Source organism: Nematolebias whitei, chromosome 1, assembly GCF_014905685.2.
Source record: "Nematolebias whitei isolate Nwh7 chromosome 1, NemWhi1, whole genome shotgun sequence".
Lineage (NCBI taxonomy): Eukaryota > Metazoa > Chordata > Actinopteri > Cyprinodontiformes > Rivulidae > Nematolebias > Nematolebias whitei.
Window position 1 is genome coordinate 67,549,461 of NC_056498.1, and position 24,025 is coordinate 67,573,485.

General features: G+C 38.0%; 1 protein-coding gene across 1 annotated transcript in view; it reads right to left on the reverse strand.

The window, feature by feature from the left end:
- mrps5 (mitochondrial ribosomal protein S5) overlaps positions 1-22,331 on the reverse strand; it is a 38,111-nt gene extending 15,780 nt beyond the window's left edge. The window contains exons 1-6 of the mRNA XM_037686990.1: positions 22,266-22,331; positions 19,914-20,066; positions 17,557-17,679; positions 13,561-13,674; positions 13,096-13,215; positions 10,893-10,927 (exon numbers count right to left, since the gene is read on the reverse strand). Of these exons, the coding sequence (XP_037542918.1) occupies positions 10,893-10,927; positions 13,096-13,215; positions 13,561-13,674; positions 17,557-17,679; positions 19,914-20,066; positions 22,266-22,314 (594 nt within the window). The 5' untranslated portion in view covers positions 22,315-22,331. The remainder of the gene's footprint in view (positions 1-10,892; positions 10,928-13,095; positions 13,216-13,560; positions 13,675-17,556; positions 17,680-19,913; positions 20,067-22,265) is intronic.
- Positions 22,332-24,025: the final 1,694 nt, after the last annotated feature.

Genomic DNA, 24,025 nt, shown 5'->3' on the forward strand with positions numbered 1-24,025 from the left:
AGGAAGACTGGGGAGAAGGAAATGCCAAAATGCCAGAAGTCCAGTGTGAAGCACCCACAGTCAGTGATGGTCTGGGGTGCATTGTCAGCTGCTGGTGTTGGTCCACTGTGTTTTATCAAGGGCAGGGTCAATGCAGCTAGCTATCAGGAGATTTTGGAGCACTTCATGCTTCCATCTGCTGAAAAGCTTTATGGAGATGAAGATTTCATTTTTCAGCACGACCTGGCACCTGCTCACAGTGCCAACACCACTGGTAAATGGTTTACTGACCATGGTATTACTGTGCTCAATTGGCCTGCCAACTCTCCTGACCTGAACCCCATAGAGAACCTGTGGGATATTGTGAAGAGAAAGTTGAGAGACACAAGACCCAACACTCTGGATGAGCTTAAGGCCGCTATCGAAGCACCCTGGGCCTCCATAACACCTCAGCAGTGCCACAGGCTGATTGCCTCCATGCCACGCCGCATTGAAGCAGTCATTCATGCAAAAGGATTCCCGACCAAGTATTGAGTGCATAACTGAACATGATTATTTGAAGGTTGGTGTTTTTTGTATTAAAAACACTTGTCTTTCATTGGTGGGATGAAATATGCTAATTTTTTGGGACAGACATTTTAGGTTTTCATGAGCTGTATGCCATAATCATCAGTATTAAAACAATTAAAGACCTGAAATATTTCAGTTGGTGTGCAATGAATCTGAAATATATGAAAGTTTCATTTTTATCATTACATTATGGAAAATAATGACCTTTATCACAATATGCTAATTTTTTGAGAAGGACCTGTATATATATATACATATACATATACATATACATATACATATATATATATATATATATATATATATATATATATATATATATATACATAACTTCCAATCTCTGTCCATGAGGCTGACACATTGTCCAGTTTTAAAACTAGGCTTAAGACTTTCCTTTTTGCTAAATTCTATAGTTAGGGTCGGCTTGGGATTCCTGAGCTGTCACATAGTAATGCTGCTATAGGCTTAGACTGCTGGAGGACAAACTGACTATACTTTTCACTCTGCTACTGTCTTTACTTACTCTGCTCAACCTGTTTTGTATTTGTAATTATTTTTTCTATCATTAACATGTGTTTTTTGTCTTTCAGGTACACCTGGACTTATACCTGGACCTACCATTCTGTGTTCGTCTATCTCTCCTTCCTGTCCTCTCAAACCAGCCAGTCAAAGCAGATGGCCGCTTGTCCTGAGCCTGGTTCTGCTGGAGGTTTCTTCCTTTTAAAAAGGGAGTTTTTCATTTCCACTGTTGCCACTGTGCTTGCTCAGGATGGGAGACTGCAACAAAACCAAGATCCAACTTGTCTGCTGGATTCCTTAGATAGAGAACTTTACCAACTGGCTTTTATGTATGTGAATGTTCCTGTAAAGTGCCCTGAATCAACTGTGTTGTGATTCGGCGCTATATAAATAAACTCAAAACCTTATCCATCTTCCAGACTCACCATGAATGGCGTTATATATATATATGTATATGTGTGTGTGTGTGTATATATATATATATATATATATATAGAGTAATCTACACATCGATTGCTAGGACATCTATCGAGGTTAAAAATTTAAAGTCGGGTATCCGTAGTGACGTCATATTATGTGACCACGTATGACCGTAGGAGGCGGTGTTGCACTGTTGCAGGTCACAGAGCATGGTGTAACACCGGGTCCAATCCACCAGAACCAGTTTCGGTTTAAGTTTCGTTTTTGACGTGCTGCGTTTCTTCACGTTTGCAGTTTAATAATAATAACTAATAGTTTAGTTTTTCCTGTGACTTATTTGCAGTATGATAAATGGTAGGAGCATAATATACGCTCCCAATGTTTTGTTGGTCTTTTTTTTGTGAATAATTACCTTTTTTTGCGGTTTTATTTATTTTTGTATCTTGAGATCTATGACGTCATCAAATACTTGAGTTCTACTCGGGTTTTATTTTATTAATGTCGAGTTTAAAAATTATATACTCGTTCAACCCCTAATACACACACACATACATATACACACACACATATATATAAAACGTCTGTGTGTTATGTGACTGTAGGAATATGAAAATAATCTACCACATCTTCCTTCTTGTGGTCAAGTTTGTTTTTTGTGAATAAGAAAATAAATTATCTATCTGTACAGACGGCATTCCAGGCATTTCTCTTTTGTAAATCCACCAAATTATTATTTTTGATGTTTCTGTGTTGCTTGTGGCTACTATAGCTGGCACCTCTGATGACGGTGAGCTCCTGGCAGCCTTTTGTCATGTTAGGTGAGAATGCAGCAGCTTCGGTGGCATGTTCACAGCACAGCAGATGGGCCAAGTTTTTCTCTGTCGGATGAGCGACAGAACAGCAGTGGGAGGATGTTTAGCTTGTGCTCACTCATGTTTAATCTGTTATTTTCTCAATCTGTTGCTTTGTGTCTCCCTGTCTGTATCTGCCTATATGCTGCTGTGCAGGTGAGATTTCACCACAAAGAGAGTGAAAAAGCCTGTCTGTTCTAAAGACTTTGTTGACTTGCTGTAGCAATAACACATATGGTCTCTGAAACTAACATTTTAGATTTCTTTTACTTCTATAAACAGCTAATTGGTTTTAGTTACATTGTTTCAGCTGTGAAGGAGCAGGTATTTCATTGTTGTTGTTTTCTGCTGCTCCCTTCTGCAGTGAGTGAACACGCTCAGAGGATTTAGGCCGAATGGCCTTCTTGACCCAACGTGGGCTTGAACCCATAACCTCAGAAATATGGGACTGTGGCACTGACTACCAAGCTACTCTGCAATCTCCAATATATTTCATAGTTTAATCCATACCATACCATATCACTTTATTTATAAAGCACTTAAAACAGCAACAAGGCCAAACAGTGCTGTACAGCAGAAACAAATAGGTAAAACACAGCAAAAAAAAAAAAAAAACATGGATCCGAATGGAAAAAGTTAACTAAATGGCTAACACTGTTGAATAGACAGGTTAACAACAAAATCACAGTGTCAAAAGCCAGGAAATAAAAGTGGGTTTTTAAGAGAGATATAAAAACTGTGAGGAGGGGGCCTGCCTGACATGCAGTGGTAACTCATTGCATAGTCTTGGACTTGAAACAAAGAAGGCCCTGTCACCGCTGAGCTTAAGACAGGTTCCTGGAACAAATAGGAACATCTGATCTGCTGACCTCAGAGAGTGCTGTGGGACATATGGCTGCAGCAGATCATTGAGATAAGAAGAGGCAGAACTGTTAAGAGATTTAAAAACAAACAGAAGTATTTTGAACTGAATTAGAAAGTGAACCGGGAGCCTGTGCAGGGAGACCAAAATATGTGTAATGTGCTCTCTTTTGCCTATACTGGTAAAAACATCGGGCTGCAGCATTTTGGACCAGTTGTAATCGTGCAATGGAGGTCTGACTGATTCCAAAAAGAAGTGTATTGTAGTAATCAAGCCTAGATGTTATGAATGCATGTATTACAGTCTCAACGTTATTTTGGACAGTATGGGCTTCAATATAGACAGTCGCCTCAAATGAAAAAACAACTCAACAAAAAAAACAGGATTTAACGATTATGTTTACATGACTGTTAAGTTTCATGGAAAAGTCCATTATCACTCCCAGATTAGTGACTCTTTTTTGTTTATCTAACGGGGCTAGAGAGGAAAGGTCGATGCAGTGGTTCTTGATCGTGCCAGTAGAAGGAAACCACATGACTTCAGTCTTCTTCTCATTAAAACTTAATAAATTTAAAGCCATTCAGTCCCTGATGTCAGCCAGGCAGTCAAGACAAGGTTGAATAAAACGTGCACCATTGTGCTTCAAAGGGAAGTAGATTTGACAGTCATCAGCATAGAAATGAAAGGGTATGCCATGTTTACAAAAAATAGCACCTAGTGGCAGCAGGTATAAAGAAAAGAGAAGAGGACTGAGGATGAAACCCTGCGGTACCCCTCACTGAAGAGCTGCCAATGTTGAACTAAAATATGTGATGCTGACACAAAAGGTTCTGTCAGAGAGGTAGGATCTAAATCATTTGAGGGCTGACCCTGTGATGCCCACCCACTCCTCCAGCCTAGAAATGAGGATCTCATGGTCGATGGTGTCAAAAGCAGATATAAGGTCCAGTTAGACAAGAAGCACAGAATCACCTGCATCCTTGGCTAGGAAAATGTCATTAAAAACCTTCAATAGAGCAGTCTCAATGCTGTGGGGTGATTTGAAGCCTGATTAGAACACCTCGAAAATAGAGTGATCCTCCAGGAAACATTTTAACTAGGACTAAACTATTTTTTTCCAGTAGTTTTGAAACAAATGGGAGTCTGGAGACAGGCCTGAAGTTGGACACCACTGAAGGGTCAAGGCTATTTTTTTTTCAGCAAAGGTTGAGCAGCAGCATGTTTGAAACTTTTTGGCACCACATCTGTGGCTAGACTGCTATTCACAATAGAGAGAATAGAGGGGCCCAGAATAGAAAATACCTCTTTTAGAAGTCATGGGGGGACAATGTCTAAGGGGGAACCAGAGGGTTTCATGCTGCATATTAGCTGCTCCAAAGAAGACTGAGAGACGGGCTCAAAGTGGTCAAAAACAGCTGACAACACAGTGAGATGAGGTGGATGGATCATGAATTCACACTAATAACAAAATACTGAATATGTTCTTGTTCATCACCTGACACTTTCCTACATTACTTAGTCCCACAGGTGTGTTCTGTTTACATTTGCATAGCAGTGTTTTGTGTGAATGCAAATGAAGATCTAATTTCTGTTTGTTGTTTCAATAAGATTCACACAACTAGACTGTGAACTTTTTCTCATTTCAAACCTAATTATAAACCCAGTGTTTTTCAAATAATTATTGCTAAAAGCCACACAGCAAATTGTAATAGCCGTAGAACTGAAAATGATACAAACCTCTACATGTTAATAAAACAAATACAACCATTTGCTTTATTGTCAACAAATCTTTTGTTAATGTCCTTACCAAAGTTATCATTTATCCATAATTTATTTATAAGTCAGTTCAAAGTTTTCACATAGTTGTTCTTGCCTAGTCAGCTGCTTACTTGCAGAAAACATTTCAAGGTTGTTGACTTCAGGAAGGAAAAGAGGAGAAAAATAAAGAGGGAAAAAGCCTATTCTGTCACTGACAACGCTCTATCTCTGTAAATGAAATCACTGAAACCTGCCAAGTGGCTGCTGTACCTGGAGGAACGCCATGTGCATCACTTAACTGTAACTCTCCACACTTTTTTTATATTAACGGTACTTCAGCTCTCAGTTATCCTGTCTTCTAGTTGTCGGCATTTTGTGAAAGTGCCAGAAATATGCAATTTTACTTGTTTGTTTTGTTTTTTTTCTTTACTGAGGTTTTCAGTGTTTGGTATTAGATAAAATTGTATTTATACACAATACAGTACTTTTTTTACATTACTTTTTATGCCTGCATTTTGTTTGTTTCAGAGCCTTCCATTATTTTCAGGTGGCCCACCATAAAGTTCTTATTTTTATATGTGCAAAGAAGTGCTGCTGGAAACAAAGCTGAGTGCGCTGACAGTGACGCATGATGAAAAACAAAAACAATGAAAATTATACTGCAAATAAGTAACAGGAAAACCAAATCTATTATTAAGCTGCAAAAGTTAGTTTTATTTTATTTAATCCACTAAATAAAATAAACGGAGGCGGTGGTGGATTCTCCACCGGGGGTGGTACGCGGTGGATTTTCCGGTGGTGCACACCCCTGTTTTTATTTTATTTAGTGAATAAAATAAAATAAATAGGGATGCACAATATTATCGGCATGGCACCGTCCGATATTAGCGTTAAAGTTCAATATCTGACATCGGCCATTCCATTAAAATAACTCGCCGATATAAAAGGCGCTGCTTTTGCCTGCAGTGGCAGCACAACATGATGAAGTCATGTGCACCTACCTGATCTCACGGCGAAGAGGAAAATTCAAAATGTCGGCGTGTGGAAGTTTTATTTTTCGTGGGTGAGGATGTCAGATTCCAAAGATTTATGGACTATGTTGAGCCTCGCTACATCGTCCTCAGTCAGAGATATTTGTCCGATGTAACGTTACCCGAGTTACAAGCCGTCATGTCTGACGTCATTGAGAAGCGAATAGCTGATAGCATGACTTGGGTGAGTTTTACCACAGACATTTGGACATCGTGTTATCCCCGTTAGCATGATTAGTCTTACGGCACAATGGACAGACAAAAACTTTGAACTTAAAAAGGCTGTCCTTCATGCACAGGAGTGCAAAGGATCCCACACTGTTGCTAGGAACCTGGAACAAGCCTCCACAAGTGAGACAGTATCGCAGGTGACTAATGTTAGTAAATAACATTTAACACTTTTCATTTAATATAAGTCAAAGTGCTATGCATAGCATATGGCTGTTACTGAATATATGTCACCAGCTGTTGCACAATTTTTGTAGCAAATAAGCCTAAATAAGAGAGCTATGTTCTGATAAAGGAACATGTATAAAATATCGGTATCAGCATCGGTTATCGGCCAAATAAGTTTTAACATATTGGTATATCTGATATCGGACAAAAATCCAATATCGTGCACCCCAAAAATAAAAATAAAAATTATCCACCACTGTGATGGTGGATTCTCCAGTGGAGCGCACCCGTTTTTTTATTTAGTGGATTAAATAAAATTAAACTAAAAACAACACCATCTTTAGTGAAATACTTCCACACTGTTGATCATTCTCTATCTGTTTGGGAAGACTATGCCTGCTCCTCACCTTCCATCAGCTTGGAACAATCTGTTTTGTATCCAGCGGCCCGGCACCGATCACGTGACACATGACACATGACACATGACACAATCACGGACTGCGACTAGTCGATGTGAAATTTAAAAACTTGCAATATGTCCTAGAACTGACTAGTTGACTAGTCTATTCAACATCTAATATATATGTGTATTCAACAGTGCAAAAAATATACACACACACACACACACACACACACAAAAACAACATAAAAATAAAACAAAAAGTGATCCGTGATTTTGCAATTTAAAAGATCACTTTTCTAGAAAAAATGAGATATTTTTATGACAATATAATAAAAATTATGTACCTATTAAAATAAAATTTAAATCATGTATTTACCAAAATACATGCCTTTTTTATATTTAAAAAAGCCATCATACTAAAGGAGGCAAACAGTATTTCTGTAGATTGTTCTTCCAAAATCACTTGACATCTCGCTGAAACTGGTTATTAATAAAAGTCATTGACCTGGGCACCATCTGTAATTAATCACCTGCAAAACATAAATACTATATCTACATCAAATGTGTTTTTTTCTTTTAACTCCTCTTTCTTCCACGAGTCACCACACTAAACCAACTTGCATGAAAACTTGGCAATTGTTTTAAAACGGATTCCCTTCCTGACCCAACCATCGATCACCGAGCTACCACAGCCTTCTGTGTGGAGCAGAGGGCTGCCATCTAGGACACCCGGGTGAGCAGATGAGGTTATAGGCTTGCTTAAGAACCAGTAATGATCAGGGGATTTGAACCAGTGACCTCTCCATCACAGACTTACCTTCTCTAACCTCTGTCACCACTCTCCCCACTATATCTACATCTAATGTAGTGGGTTCAAAGAAGAATTAAAAAAGTGAATATTCACAAAAAAAAAAGGTTAATACAATATTTTTTTGCTATCAGTGCACTATTGGCTATAAAAAAACCTAAGAGTTGCAATTTTTTATTACTGCAAGCTAAGACTAAAAGATGGTGAGGAACATGGTATTAGACGATGAAATTACAAGACATTAGAAAATCCCATTTGATGAGAACAACCTTTTGAAATGATTAGGCTAATTTTAACTGGACTGCAGATGTTACATTTAGCTGCCATCTTTTGATCTGAAACACTCACTAACATCTGTAGACTTAAAAGAAAACAGATGATCTATTTGGTCTCATTTTGAGCTCATGCATTAAAAAAATACATTTACATTTTTAAATGTAGACGTGAAAACAAATAGGTTTACAGAATCTGTAGTTTCTAACGTGTGTGCGTCTGTGTTGTCATTAGCATGATATGATGCCATCTTTCATACATTTTACTTCATCTCATTCATTTTTTTCTTCTCGCCTCCTCTGTCTCCCCTCCCACTAAATGTGTTCACTAATGCAGCCTCATCGTCCTTGGGAGACAAGCCTTTTATTCCAGTAAGCCTCTTCCATTTCATTAGGCTTGAATTTATAGTGGGGCATACACACACACACATCTACAGAGAGTGTATTTATAGAAGAGGATGGCACCATAAAAGTGTCTGTCAGCTTCCAAGGGGAAGTCTAATGTCTGTGACACCATTCTTATTGCAGGCAGAAGAGCTGGGAAAGACTATCAGTGTAACGCACACACACACATGCACACACATACAATCTAACAGTGTTTATAGGACAGAAAAAAAAAAGAGCCAAAAAGCGAGTTCAGAATGCTTATCAAGAAAAAGAAAGGCACACGCATGAAATCAAAAAGTCAGGTGGAGATAAACTGGAGTTAAATGAAACCAGCCCTCCTCTGTCCGTGAATAATGTACAGATTATTGCGACAGATCTCTTTGCATAATGATGTGCATGAGAGAGAGACAGAATTATTTGGACGTTCTGCGAGCATGTGTGTGTGTAACCTTGTGGCACTACTCCCATTAGTTCACTAGGGCTCATTAGTGCAAATTGAATTAAGGCGAGATCCAGTATGAATCTAAATGAACTGAGCTGATCTTAACTTTACAGATACCCACAGCAGCGTCGTCTTCAGACTGTTTCAGTTAAACGTAGAATCAACGGGACAAACGCTCGAGGCTGCCAGCTCAACTACTGCGATCCAGTGTTCAGTTCTATACATTATTTTTTGAACGACCAAAAGAAAACATCTCTTTTAAGTTAACTCGTCTACATTTTAGTAACAGCCACTGAAAGGTGTACCCTTATATTAAAAAACAACCTCTGTCAACTTTCTGACTCGCCAGTTTGCTGGTTGACCCAACAGCAAATGGTAAATGGACTGTACTTATATAACACTTTTCTATCTTATCCAGATACTCAAAGCTCTTTACAACACAATCTGTGTCCTCATTTACCCATTCATACAGCACTCCACTAAATCTTTACAAAGCATAATCAGTGCTTTATCACATTCAAACAATGATGGGACACACACCCTAGGCAATGTTTAGTGTCTTGCCCAGGAACACTTGAACATGCTGGTGGAATCAAACCTCCAACATTCCCATTGGAGGACGACTGCTCTAACCACTCAGCCACAGCCGCCCCACACAGTCAGGGTGGTAAAGACTTAGTTAAAGTAGAATGCTAATCTGACCGTGGAAAAGCAATAGCAAGTAAACCCTGGGTGTCGACTTTGATTAACACTAACATGAAAACAGACATTTTTAAAGTGAATGCATAGTAGGAATGCGCGATATATACGGTAGAAACGATAGAAATTTAGCCTACGATAGAGATCTGTCTTCTACCGGCTAACCGCAGTAATGCTGTGTCTGAAGTAAAATCAGAGCTGCTAGATTTAATCGTTACTTTTTTTTTTAGTTGAAAACTGTGCGCAAGTGGCGTTAAAGTCTTTTCTTCGAGAGCTAAGTAGCGAAGCTACAAGCTAACTACAGCCGGCTTGTCGTAGTGTTGCCGTATTCTGACGCATGCGCAAAACGCTGTGTTCCGTCAAATGTTTTTTTTTAATCTCATCGAAAGTTAAAGTAAGTGTTGATCAGCTTTAGAGAAACCTGCTCTCTGATCTGTGAAAAGAACGCTGTGTTGTGTGATTTTACTGCGAGACCCTCTGGTCAAAGCCGCAGACTCATTTTGTGTCAGCTCTCCATTAAAGCAGAAGGAGTCGCCCACTAGAGGTTTGGAGGGTGAAGAGTTTCAGTGTAAAATACTGCTCTGTTACTGTTCAATCCTTAAGTAAGAATACTGGAAACTGTTAAGGGTTAACAACATATTATTTTGTTTAAAACATATGGCTAAAACTACATTTGATATATTTTGCACTGTTTTGCACTACAAGAAAGAAGCCTAATACTTGATTTGTTATTTAAAAACTCTCTGGACCTAGTAGTGGAATTTTCTTAATTCAAAATATATGATGGCAAAAGGACACCCTATGCTTTTTTTTTAGCAAGTGTTATACCAAAAACATATTGCGATACATATCGTTATCGCCACCCTTCACAATACATATCGTGATATGAATTTTATGCCATATCGCACATTCCTAATGCATGGTAATGATTTTTGTTAATTAAGCGTTCAAGTTTGCCTTTTATCAAACTCGAACAACCTTAAATCAAATAGAGACATACAAAATTATTATTATTACTTCTTTAACATTGTTGAAAACAGTATCTTGTGCTTTTTGATGTGTTTAGTTTTAAAGAGTTAGAAAAAAAAATGCACAGATATGGTAGTTCATAGACTTTCTTGAAATTTTTTCCCCTCCATCTATACTTCTCTTTCACAAATTCTCAAGAACAAATTTTAGGCTTTCTGCAAGGCAAAATATTAAATAAGAAGCTGTATACTAATGTAAAAACAGCAAAACCTAAACAGATGTAGCTACATTGACCTCTCTGAGGGCAATAAAACAGTAAAAGTGAGATTCAAATTAAATCAATTAAATTCTTTAAAAACACATCTTTAAATTAAAGCTAAAATATTTTAATTGGCTTTTTCTGGATTTAAATGTTGAATATCTACTAAAGTGTCTAAAAACATGTATGTGTGTATCTTAAATTGCATATCAACCTTTGTAATGGGTGTATATGAGTTTATTTAGTCAAATAAACAGGACGACTCACCTCAATGACTCGAGAATCGAAGTCCGCGTTGCTTTCTGATGGCAGAAAAAACAACAACTTTAAAATCCAGACATATTTAGACCCAGATCTACAGTTACACATCCTTCAAAAAGATGAAACTAGGCTCCTGCTAGAATAACAAATACCCAGAAGCCCGTGCAGCCCCGTAACGAGTCTGCACCTCTCATCGTCAGTGACCTCTGAAGGATGTTACTCCCAAACAGCAGCTTGCACACTTCAAACCAATTAACAACAAACAAAAGCAGAATGAAATCAAAAGCTCAGAGAAAAATCAGATACACTAACACACTCAAATGCAGGAAACACACACACAGACACACCTCTGCTGGGACACTGAGCCACAACCTGCATGAAACCCAACCTGATCTGAGATGAGCAGCCCAGTTACAGCTCTCTGCTGATTACATTCCCTGTATGTGTGTGAGAGCTGCAGCGTACGTGAACAACAAGAAATGTTGGGAAAAGGGTGCACGCACGTATATCAAAGTGTAAGTGAGCTTGTTGAGAGGGGAAATGAAAGAGATAGAAAACAAAGAAGGGAGCAAAGAGTAAACAGCGAGACTTGTCTCTGTTCAGTCAGCAGTCTGAGGTAAACGAGATGAACTCAATTCCAGCAAAGAACGAGGTTTAAACGTGTAATGAGGCAGGGGACAGGAGGCCAGGAGCAGCTCCACCACTGAGTGAGCTTCACTGCGCTCACAGTGGTCCTCTGTGATCGTCATACAGCTGCTAAGGCACTGGTCACATCACACTGTGTGGGCTTCACACACATTACAGTCAATTTCAACCTAGAGCCCTGACATCAAACCTTATTACATAAAGTCAGGCTGACAAAATTTAAATGATTTATTTTAAATACTACTCAAACATATATTTCAATTTCAAGTGATCCATTGAAGAACCACGAACAATAGAATAAAACAAAACATAAGAGACATAATGCCAAAGGAAGCCGTTACGTATCACTTCAAAGCACTAACAATTACAAGGGTTCATTAAGGTTTACCAGAGATTAGAGGGATAAAAACTACTGAAAAAGCAGAGAAAGCAAAGGTAAAGAAATAAATATCAGTGTAGATCAACACAAAAAGTAAGAAATTTCTTTCTAAATGAGGAAATCGTTCCACTTGACATTTGAGTCGTAGCCTCATCTTCATCACTACTAATGGGCTCTCATACTGAGCTGTCACTCTAAGCCTCCCACACAGCAGCCCAGAGCGTATTATGCTTCTACTTCTTCATCATTCTCTATTTTCTCCCATCCCTACAGTCATCCTTACATTCTCCTGAGCCACTCGGTTTATCTGTATGAGAGTGAGCTGTGCTTTGAGGCCTTTTGTGTCAAACATGTAATCCAGACTCACTGCTGATCCTCCAGGTTGCACTCAGGCCACATTTCAAATTGTTTTACTATTTTCTACTAATATCAGGATTATCGTTTGCTTCGTTTCTAGTAAAAATATTTTCAGTATTACCATTATGCTCAAACTTTTTAGACATTTTAACCACTGGGTGTGTCCTGTTTCCTGGAATATCGTGAAAAAAGATCTGAAGCTCTCGACCTTGACCTCTCTAAGTGGCTTCAAACATCTGCTAAGTTCCTGGGAAAAAACAGTGCAGACATGTTCCTGTTTTTAGTTTTCTACATCGCTTTACAACCTAGCTGTTTGTGTTTCATTTTTTATACCGTATTTCCCCTAATTAATGTCCACATTTTGGATCTACTTAATTTGTCTTTAATGGATGGTTATGTACCACAGCGCTTTAAGGTTGCTGTAATTAAACCTTTACTTAAGAAGTCTGACCTTGATTCAGAAATTCTGGCCAACTATAGACCTATATCTAATCTAACTTTCATCTCAAAAATTCTAGAGAAAATAGTTGCAGGTCAGCTGCGTGAACATCTACAAAGAAATAATCTGTTTGAAGAGTTTCAGTCAGGGTTTAGAGCTTATCATAGCACAGAAACAACACTAGTAAAAGTCACTAATGATATTCTCATGGCCTCAGACAGTGGACTTGTGTCTTACCATTTTCTTTCACTTGTTCCTCTCAGTTTGTAGGCTTTTTATGATTGTCCACTGTTGTCAGCACTCTTTGTTAAAATCAGGTCTCTATTGTAAAAGAGTCCCCGAGGCTCAATGGGATTAACTTATATAAATAAAGGTTGAATGAATTTTACCTCCATTGGGACCAGGGTCGGGCGGGCCCAAGCTGACGCCCCCCCAAGAGTTTCCGGTCCAACCTCTCTCTTTTTTCAACTTCGTCTTCCTCTTTTTCAACCACTCGTCTCTCTGACGGACTGCAGAAACACAACACTTTTTGTCAAATTAACCACATCATTAAAATCAATAAATGAGACAAATCGGCAGCTTCGTACATCAGTGGTGCTTGTATTTCTCTAAATTAAGACCTCAGTGTCACTGCTGTTCCTTATTCATGAAAAAATTAATTAATTAAACAATTTTTCCTTAGCTTTGCTTGAACTTTCAGATGACTGATACAGTACAGATACAGTAGCTGGGGTAAAACATATCGATATTGCAGGTTGCTTGTATTGAAAGAAGAACATATCTCAGTTCAATTGTTGATCCTAGCTGATTTTTGAAAGCCCGTTGATGCTGATAAAACAAAAGTTTGTGTTTACAGAGTTCAGCTTTGACTTGCTCTTGATCAGCGTCACTTCTTCTGCTAATGTTCTGCACGGCACCATCCTTCAGTACAGGAAAATTAAGTCCGGGCCACAGAAATCCTTCACGGCCTGAAGGTCGAAAACAGAAAAAAAGGACAAAAAAAAGGCGGTCTTACATTTCTTGAAGAGATACATATATCACATTATACCTTCCGTGCCACTGTTTTAAACTTAGAATATCTTGAGTTGAGAAATGATGGGAGTTACACTGATTTTAGTCGGGTTTAAAAAAAATCATATTTACCTGATGTCACAAAATATTATAAGTTCTTGAACAATCTGTTTGAGCTCCGAGTCTGATTGGGTTGACACTATTACTTACCGTCTTAGCACCAACATAACTGGTTTGTTCCACTTTGGAGTAAGCTGTTGGGGGAAAAATCAGTTTTGTGTTGTGTGTTTCCTTGACTGATGAAGCCTTCCGGATGGAAGGTGAAACGTTTCAACACACACAAAAAAAAGAAACTGTCCAGATGACCTGACTGAAAAATGTTGGATTGTATACTTGGATTATTGAGCATGGACTTTGTTCTTCTATTACTTACTATGGTAGAGTTGCATTCGGGCCCAAAAAATCTGATCCAACCCGGCCCCAGCCTGCAGTCATAATTTCCGATCCCCACCCGACCCGATGAATTAACAGTAATTACAGGTCAGAACCCGGAAAAAAAACAATGTTTTTAATTAGTTATTAACGGTCTAGGACGCGCAGCTGAATAAACGGGGCAGAAGATTCGGAGATGAGAGGTGTTTGTCCTTTCATAGCTGCAAAAAGGCATTTAAACTCTGTTTCTGCCTGCATTGTTCTGAATTGCTGAGACACACGGACAGCTCTGACACAAAAGTCTGCTTTGGGATCTCACCTGTTTGGGTCGTCGGCCGCGAGTGTCCGCTGAATGCAGTGGCTGAATGAACGTCTATTTGGGCGATGGATCGCTGCCTGTCAGTACAATCCCATCTGAAGCTTAACTGAACTGTTTTACCTCTTTCAAGGCTGGTCAGCGCGTGGTCAAATGGCCGCGTGCGGCTGATGGGTGTATGGCAGGCCATGTTATCATATAATTAGATCGAGGCTGATCCTGACCTAATAAAAAGTAGGGGTTGAATAGACCAATCAACTAGTCGATTATAGGTCGTCTTGAGAGTTTTTTTGTTTCACGGCGACTAGTGACACCCCCCATCCACCCGCTGTTCCCAACCTTATTCCACCCAATCCACATGGTGGATTAAATAAAATAAAACTAAAAACAGCAGCATTTTTGCAGCTTGATAATAGTTTTGCATTTCCTTTGACTTATTTGCAGTATGATAAATGATAGGAGCATAAATATATGCCCAATGTTTTGTTGTTCTTTTTGGGTAAATAATAAATGACTTTTTTCCTTTTTTTTTTTTGCTAATTTACTGTAGCGTCTTGAGTCTCTATGACGTCATTGACTAGTCAAAGTTGACTTGACTTTTATCATGTTTAGGGCTGTATACCGAACCAAGGTTCTTTTATGGCACCGACCGAACTGCGTCTGTAGATGTATGGATTGAAACATGACTCTTCTTTCAGTTTCAAGTTTTGGTATTGGCTGTAACGTGTCACGTGGTTTCAGCACGCAGGCAGATAAGATGCAGACATATGACAAACTACATGTGTACACCCAAAGCTGGATAGAGCTGCCCTACAGCTGTAGGTCTATGGTGTTGGTGACACCCACAGACGGGGTTCATGTGTGCAGCGCGTGTGTTGTCGAACGGCTTCAATTTACGAGCGGAAAGTTGCTCTGTGTTTTTCTGCAAGGAGAGAGAAAAACAGCAGTCTCCTCTCTCAGAGTTAAAGTCAGCCTGTGAGTGTTGAACGACCTGATTCAACATCTCCACGGCCGGACTCTGCTTCACTCCGAGGACGGAGCTGTGTGTGTGATTTCAGCTGGTAAGATTACGTTTGTTAACGTTACTGCAGCTTAATAGGTGCATCGCGGTGAATTAAACTAGAATCCATGTAACGCTAACTTTAAGATATTAGTGTGTAGCTTTATTTTATGGCTATCTATGTAACTAGCTAAAATCAAAAGCTAACTAAAAGATTGACAGTAACAGATGAAGCTTGTAAAACTGTGCTCATCCATCCGGTCAGCATGTTAAACAGTTCACCTCATGCTCACTGTTTGTTTATATTCTCCTCACAGAAGCCTCTGGCCCAGATGTGAGGAGGACAGAGACAGACAAAAGAAAAGTGAGGTGGAGCCACAGGACAGTCACAAACTTTGTTGTTCAAAGTTTGCTGCCTTTTTGTACAGTGGAGGCTGCATGGTGGAGATAAGTAAGCTGTAAAGGATTTTGTTGACAGTTAAGCTTTTATCTCTCAGCCTAGATAATGTTTTTTGAGCAATAATAACACAACCATGTTATTGTTGATGTTTTGTGTTCTCATGTCAATTAGGGAGATGATAAGAGCCCTAACCCCCAGAGAATCACAGAGAAGATTCAGGCAGAGACACAGAGGAACAGAAGTCTGCATCAGCCCTAACCTCAGTGAATCCAGTGACCTGCTGGTGGAATGTGAGGGACACTATGTCAGTGCTGTCAAACTTGACACCCAGGTATCTGTGTGTGCAACAAGCATCATCTACAGCCTCAGAGTGAACATTTTCTACTGCTGGAGACACCATCAGCCAGGAGCGGGCTTGTTTGTGTCCAGAGAAAGCAGACATGATGTTTCTGAAGAAAAACTGTTCAGTGAAAAGGTCCTCAGTGTGTAGCAGTGAGCATTAGACACTGGCGTGTCACTGGTTTGAAACTGGTCTTTTGACCTGGAAATTATTTGTTTATTTTTATGTAAGAAAACTGCTTGGAATAGAAAAAAACAAAGTTAAAAAATAAAACTCAAGATTTGTACTGTAATGTGTAAAGTAATTTTCTTTGTTAGAATTAATAGTAATTACAAAATCTGTACCGAAAAAAGAACCGTCCAGGAACTGACACTGAAGTGAAGGTACCGACACCGGTACCAATTTTTTTAGAAAGGAAACCCAGCCTTAATCATGTTAAAGTCGACTTTTTAAAATATGTAGTCGTTTAACCCTTAATTAAAAGCCCAAGACCGGCCAAGACCACCATTAATCACATTATAACGGCCCGGCCCTAAACTGGGTCGGTCCGGGCTTTGGGTACGGGTTAGAAATGACAGCTCTATACTATGGTCAGTTGACTGTTATCACCATCTTGAATTGGTTGACTCCAAAAGTTCATCATTTGCAGATGCAATGATTATTTTTAGAGAGCTTCAGTGGTTCATGAGATATTTGCAAACACTACAGACAAAAATCATTATTGCCCATGTTTTACCTTTTGGCAGTGGGCAATAAATAGTGCTAATAATAGTAATCAAGTAATATTCCTTTAAGTGTATCATCCTTGTGTGGAGAATCAAGAAATAAAATATATGCGTATACTTAAAAATAACAGCACAATAAATCTGCCTATTTAATCTACAGAGCTTTATTAATTTAAATGCATTCGGAAGTTACAATTGAAAGACTTTTACACAACAGACAGAGCTGTACGTGAATGTGCTGATGAATATGTGATATTTAGTTAGAGAGGCACAGAAAGAGACTCAATGAAAAAGAAAAGAAAAATCATAAAAGAGGGCAGAGTGATTCTCTTCTTTAGCAAAGCTGTTTAATAAATTAATCAACACTTGGTTATGGATATTCCAGTGTGTTGTGCCAGTCAGCTGCTCGTTAGCGTTAGTTTGACACCCAAGTTACAACTTTTGAGAGGCAGGGCTAAAATTAACAACAGAGGAGACGAAAGTACAAAATGCATATATAAAAGAGAAAATAGGGTGATCCAACTTGGACAATAAGACTTATCAAATTTATAATAAAAAAAATAACTTTACACAGGTAATCAAAAACAAATCAAACATAATCCAGAAAGTAACAGATCATGTTTTACCTTCCCCAATATACTGTCCTCGGTTCAAGTCTTTCTTCAGTGTTCGTTTTGTTCGTTTCCCTCTGCCCTTCCTGCCGGCACCAGTTTCTGCTAACACACCTTTCCATAGTTGGTCTGCCGTCACTGTAAACACAAACAGAGGTAACAACAATAAACCATCAAAACAATCTGATTTGTATCTTATTGTTCTGTGTAAAACTCTCCAAAAGATATATAGCAGGTGCAGCTCATAAGTCTTTGTCAGAAAATGTTACAGCTTCATTAATCTCATTCAAACATCGTTGCTTTGTTTTGATTTTCTTCTCGGCTTCCTAGCAAGAGTATGGATGTAATTCAATTCAGTATACTTTATTAATCCCCAAGGGGAAATTATAAGTTATAAGTTATGCTATTTACACACAATTTGAGTAAACTGAGTGACATTTTTACAAGACTGCACAGACTAAGTTTGACTACAATAACATATTGTCATAATTCAGATTAGTGTGCCATAGCTGCAGTGAGTGTGTACAACTTTAAAACATTGAAAACAATTCAAAATGACACTTTTCTAAAAGTTAAGGCTGAATGGACAGCTAAGGATAGTCTTACTTGAATTTAACAGCATTGCAGTAACAGCGTAATTATTATTTAGCAAAAAATGTCATGTTTTCCCTTCCTGGAGGACTGGATTAACAGCCACTACACTACATTATGTTAGATGAGTAGCCTACATGGCATCTTAACACAAATTCAACTAACCCTAACTAAAAGAGTGTTCATGGTGTAGGGACCTCGTGGCCTCTACTTATGGAAAAATACAAAAAAATAAATAAAAGTAAACATGACAGATAGGAGTGCCAAAGCCATACAAATGTAACAAACACTCAATGTTACAACTAAAGTGGACATGAAGTAAAGCAGACTCAGTTTAGTTGCAGCGTTCTAGCTACAGAATAAAAAGCAGTCTGAAGATCTGTATGAAACCTGAAAGATGAAAATAAAATATTTACTTCCAACAAAAAAAATAATCCTAGTCTGTGTATGGTGACAGGTTGTGTGTGTTTGTGCTGTCCTGTGATGGCAATGCAAACTGTGAGTCACACATGTTGACAGCCACAAAGCATTTAAGTCCCTCAGCCTGCACATCCATACGACTCAAAAAGAAGAAGCCGTTATGAAGGCGGTCAGGAAGAGGAGAAAAAAAGACACACGAGTAAGGACATGTTTTGACAGCACAATATAAATTGTCCTGAAACACTGTCAACAATCCGACATGTTCAAATAAGATCTACTTACACGCACCTGCCTGAAGAGAAAAATCCTTTCACACAAACACAACAAAGGTGTAAATACAACCCGATAATTGGATCCCTATCAGGTGATGTAAAAGCTTCTATGGTTTTCGAAAGATTCTCCACAAGATTTTACAGCCCGGCTGCTGGGATTAGATCAAAACAACAAAGAGACAAGTCATCAATTGAAGCCGTTTATCTTTATAATATCTGTAAAAAGTAAATCTGCTGAACTGCAGCAAAAAGGAGTAAAACAAAAACTACACTTCAGAGACTAGAAGAGCAAATACGAGGATTTAAAAAAAACTTATTTTACTTGTATGTTTTCCTGCTATTAAATGTAGTTATGTGTTAAATTTTGCATAGTTTTAAAAATTGTGTTTATTTTTTTGTCCACCTTGTTCCTTTTTTGTTTCCATTTATCTAGCTTTTCAAAAATGTTGCGCTTTGTAACTTCTAGTCACATATCTAAACGCTTTCTATTTTTATAGTTTTATAATTTTAGTTGTTAATATTTTGACAGGTTTTTCATTATGATAGTGCATTTGTGTTCCGTTTGGTTTGTGTTATTTCTATGTATTTGTCATTATTGTTTGGCAACATTTTTGCATTCTTAAAACTTGACTGGTGATTGGTAAAAGGCTTATGAACAAAGCGATTGCAAAGATGAACTAAATCAATTTGCAAGCATTGTGTTTAAATAAACCTAAAGTGAATTAAATCATCCGTCTTAAATTTTGGTTACATACTAATAAAAATAGTAGAAGTGCTTTCTTTTTTATTTATTTTTTGCACTCAAATTAGTTAATGCGGCATTGAAGATGCATTTTTGTTTTTGCATTTTGCCAACATATTTGGGCCAAAGTACAAATTTAATTGAACAAGACAAAATCACAATATTTCTGCTCATGTCTGTATTAATGTGATCATAATAATAATGTGAATCAATTCCATTACGAGGAAATCAAATATTAATAGCAACACAGAATCATTTGCACTAAGACTTGTCTGTGCTTTTCTTAGTCTTATTATTAGATAGTTGCTCTTGTTGGGTTTCAGTGTGAAAAATGATCATCCACTTACACTTGTTGAAGAAGCTGCTACATCTGCTCTGCTGCCATGATGTTAGTGGGACTGGTGGAAATGAGGGTTGCCTCTGCAAAGAGGCAGCTGTGGCTCGGCTCGCCAAGTGAGACATCTGGACAGCACTCCCTACAGTATGGCGTGATGCTGCACCTATAAGAGACATGCACCACGAGACAGTTGAATATAAAATATACTGTGCTCAAAAACCACAAGCACCAACTCAAAAAATGGTCAAATGTGACGTTGGACTGTTACATTGTGCACAACATGACAGGAAAGTCAAGCAGAATGTTAAAACCAGAAAAGACAAATTAAGTTTTTCTCAGAGTGCTGGAAGGCTTTGTAAAAACTGAAATATTGAGTATGAAACAACACAGCAATTTTTAGGTTATTTTCTCAAGTTATTGCACTCAGTTCTCATATTATTCATGAATGTAAATATTGAGGACAAAAGTTAACTGTCCTTGTGTAAAACTATTCTGTGTAAATCACCTAATAGTTTTCAATAGGGGTGCACCGATAAATCGGCTGGCCCCCATTTCCTTATTTTTGGGAAATCGGCTGATACTTGCGTGAGAAACCGATTTTGTAGATTTTTTTAGTTTTCATAAAAATTTTATGAACTTCATTTATATTTCAGAGCACTACCTCATGGCCAGTTAAAACAAGTTTGTATTGTTTATAGGATATCACTGCTCCCAACAAACTCAATAAGGATTAAATACATGCTGACCTCTGTTAAAACACACACTCTGCCTATAATAATGTACTGTAAATAGTCTGCCATTCTCAATGTTCCAATACATATTGAACGTTATTATTGGTATTGTTTAAATTATTTCTTATATATTGTATAGTTTATTAACATTTAGGAACTTTTTGTGTGAAATCTTTTTATCTGTTGCTGCCGTTACACTTGAATTTCCCATCCGTGGGACAATAAAGGCTGTTTCTATTCTATTCTATATTGTTCAAAGGTATGTTTTTCAATAAAATAAGATTAGAAAACTGAAGGTGTATTGTGACCTTATAACACCTGACAGTGTTGCTTATAAAACAAAATCAGTATCGGCCAAAATCGGAATCGGCAGCTCTGACTTTTTAGAAATCGGTGATCGGCCAGAAAACTGAAATCGGTGCACCGATAGTTTTCAATTCAATATAGTGTTCCTTGTTTCTAGGGTGAGTGTTCATGTTGCCATTTAACTTTAGACACAAAATGGGAACATAAAAAACTGGTTGCTGGCACTATCGCAACAACACGACAATTCAAACCCAAGTTAGTCAGAAGGATTATGCCAACTAGTCTAACTCAATGATTCTAAAATATTTGTTTGTAAACAAATCCCAGAGCTTAGTTAAAAATGTTGTTCCCTAAAGAGATCAGTGTAGAAATAATAATAATAATATTTCTCAGATTATTTAATTGCAATTTACTTTGAATTAATTTTATTAAGAATTCAGTTTTTGTTTGTATTTCCATATTGCTTCCCTTTTATGATTAACACGGGGAAAAAGGGAAGATCCAATCTAATGTATACAACAGTATCCAAAGTTGTCAGTTTGCTCAAAATTTCAAAGCAACCTTTGTTAAACAAGAGCTAACAAAAAATCTTGGTTGCAACAAACAACTAGAACCATGATATTTGTAACAAGACTACAGCTTAGTTTTAAGTGATTGATAGCTGCTAAAAACAATAACTTTGGGAAAAGGAAATCAAAATTCAATTTTATTTATGTATTATTTTGTGTTTTAAAAGTCACCCCGTGAAAGATACGCCACATCATATACTGATTTTATAAGTAGTTTGAAAAAGAGGAACATAAAGGGCAAACAACACAGTGTTCTAAAATCTTAACAATGCCTCAGTTAGGACATTTCCAACTAAATTAGTTTAAATAAAAACCTATCAATGTAGAAAAGACTGCGGAAATTATTTTTTTTACACTTTTATTATTATATTGTTGAGCTTCAAACTCAATCTGAAGAAGTCGTTTTTTGTTTGTTTTTTTAAATACAGATGTCAAACCACAGTGATCACGATTAGCTAGGTTGAAAACTTGTTAAAACTCATATTGATGCCCCCCCCCCCCCAAAAAAAAAAAACAAACAAACAAAAAAAAACACATTTAATAAAGTCAAAAGTCAAAGTAAACCTTAACAAATGTTAATTACGGTTTATGCTAGCAAAGCATGCGACACCACCAGGCTTCCAGAATCAGAACACAGCTGACCTTCGGCAACAAACAGACTCATTTCTCTAACAACAACAAAAAAAACACATTTCCGTTTTCAAACTGAACTATAATAACAACAATACTGTTTACAAAAGAAAATAATTATTTCACCTCCAATTGTGAACCGGAGGACACTGCACAGGCGCACGGACGCCGCCATCTTGAAATTACGAAGGGTCCTTCAGAAAGCAATAAGGCGACCCTGCTGTGCCTGCAGAAAAGTCGAAAATTGGACAGAGTGAATGTACTGTACATTATTATTAGGCCCGAGCAGCGAAGCGCTGCGAAGGCCTATTGTAATCCTAGTTATTATTAATGTTGTTGTTGTTGTTGTTGTTGTCAGACTCAGAATGTTTAATACAGTATGTGTAAAATGTTATCTGTTCTTTCAACTTCTAATAAAACTAATATAATGATGACAGTGAGATGCATTTGGGGATTTTAGTATTTAAGAATCTTTCCCATTTCTCTACTTATTTTTTTATTAACATTTATATAGTAAATGTTCTTTTCCTCAATCATAATTCCTGATAAAAAGTACAGATCATTGCTTTGTGTTACCTCAGCTTTCACACAATAACCCACAAAAACAACCGTTTTCCTCTACATCTAAATGCTGCTTCCTTTTTCAATTTATTCAAATGTTAGGGATTCTTTTAGTTGTGGTTGATTCTTCTTCTTTTTCTTCTTTTGGCTTTTCCCTCTTCAGGGTCGCCACAACGAGTCATCCTCCTCCACCTCACTCTGTCCTCTGCATCCTCTGTCCTCATTCCAACTACCTCCATGTCCTCTCTAACTGCATCCATATATCTCCTCTTTGTCTTTTTCCTGGCAGCTGCATTTCTAACATCCTTCTACCAATATACCCACAGTCCCTCCTCTTGACATGTCTAAACCATCTCAGGCTGGCCTCTCTAACTTTATCTCCCAGTTGTTCAACCTGTGCTGTACCTCTGATGATCTCATTCCTAATCTTATCCAGCCTTGTTACTCCTAAGAAGAACCTTAGCATCTTCATTTCTGCCACTTCCAGTTATTTCTCCTGTCTTTTTGTCAATGCCACTGTCTCCAGACCATACAATATAGCTGGTCTCACCACTGTCTTGTAAACTTTTCCTTTGACCTTTGCTCTTTGTCAGCTGTCAATGCAGCTTTTACTGTGTTTGCACATTAGATAAATTGCATCACTAAGTGACAAAGGCTGTGTGAATACTTTCAACAAGAAAATGTTTGTTCCTTTCAGAATATTAGGAGGAAGGAAAATATAGATTTATCTTGGTGGTCTACCATACCATACCAATTATATACAGAGCACTTAAAACAGCAACAAGGCCAACCAAAGTGTTGTACAATAGAAACAAACAAGCACAGCGGACAGGAAAACATAAAATAAAAATATAGATACAAATAGCAGTGGATAATAACTAAGTGGTCAACACTGTAGACTAGAGACAGTTCCAAAACTAATCACACCGTGTCAAAGGCAAGGAAATAAAAGTGGGTTTTCAGGTGAGACTTAAAGACTGTGAGTGTGGGAGCCTGCCTGACACGCAGTGACAACTCATTCCACTGTCTTGGTCCTGCAACAGAGAAAGTCCTGTCACCTCTGGGCTTGCAACAGGTGCCTGGAACTGAAAGAAGCCTCTGGTCTGCTGACCTCAGAGCGCGCGGTGGGACATATGGCTGTAGAAGATCAGTGAGATAGGATGGGGCAGAACTGTTCAGTGATTTAAAAACTTACATGAGTATTTTGAACTGGATATGAAAGTGAATGGTAGCCAGTGCAGGGAGGCCAAAACTGGAGTAATGTGCTCTCTATGGCCTGTACCAGTTAAAAATCGGGCTGCTGCATTTTGGACCAGTTGCAGACG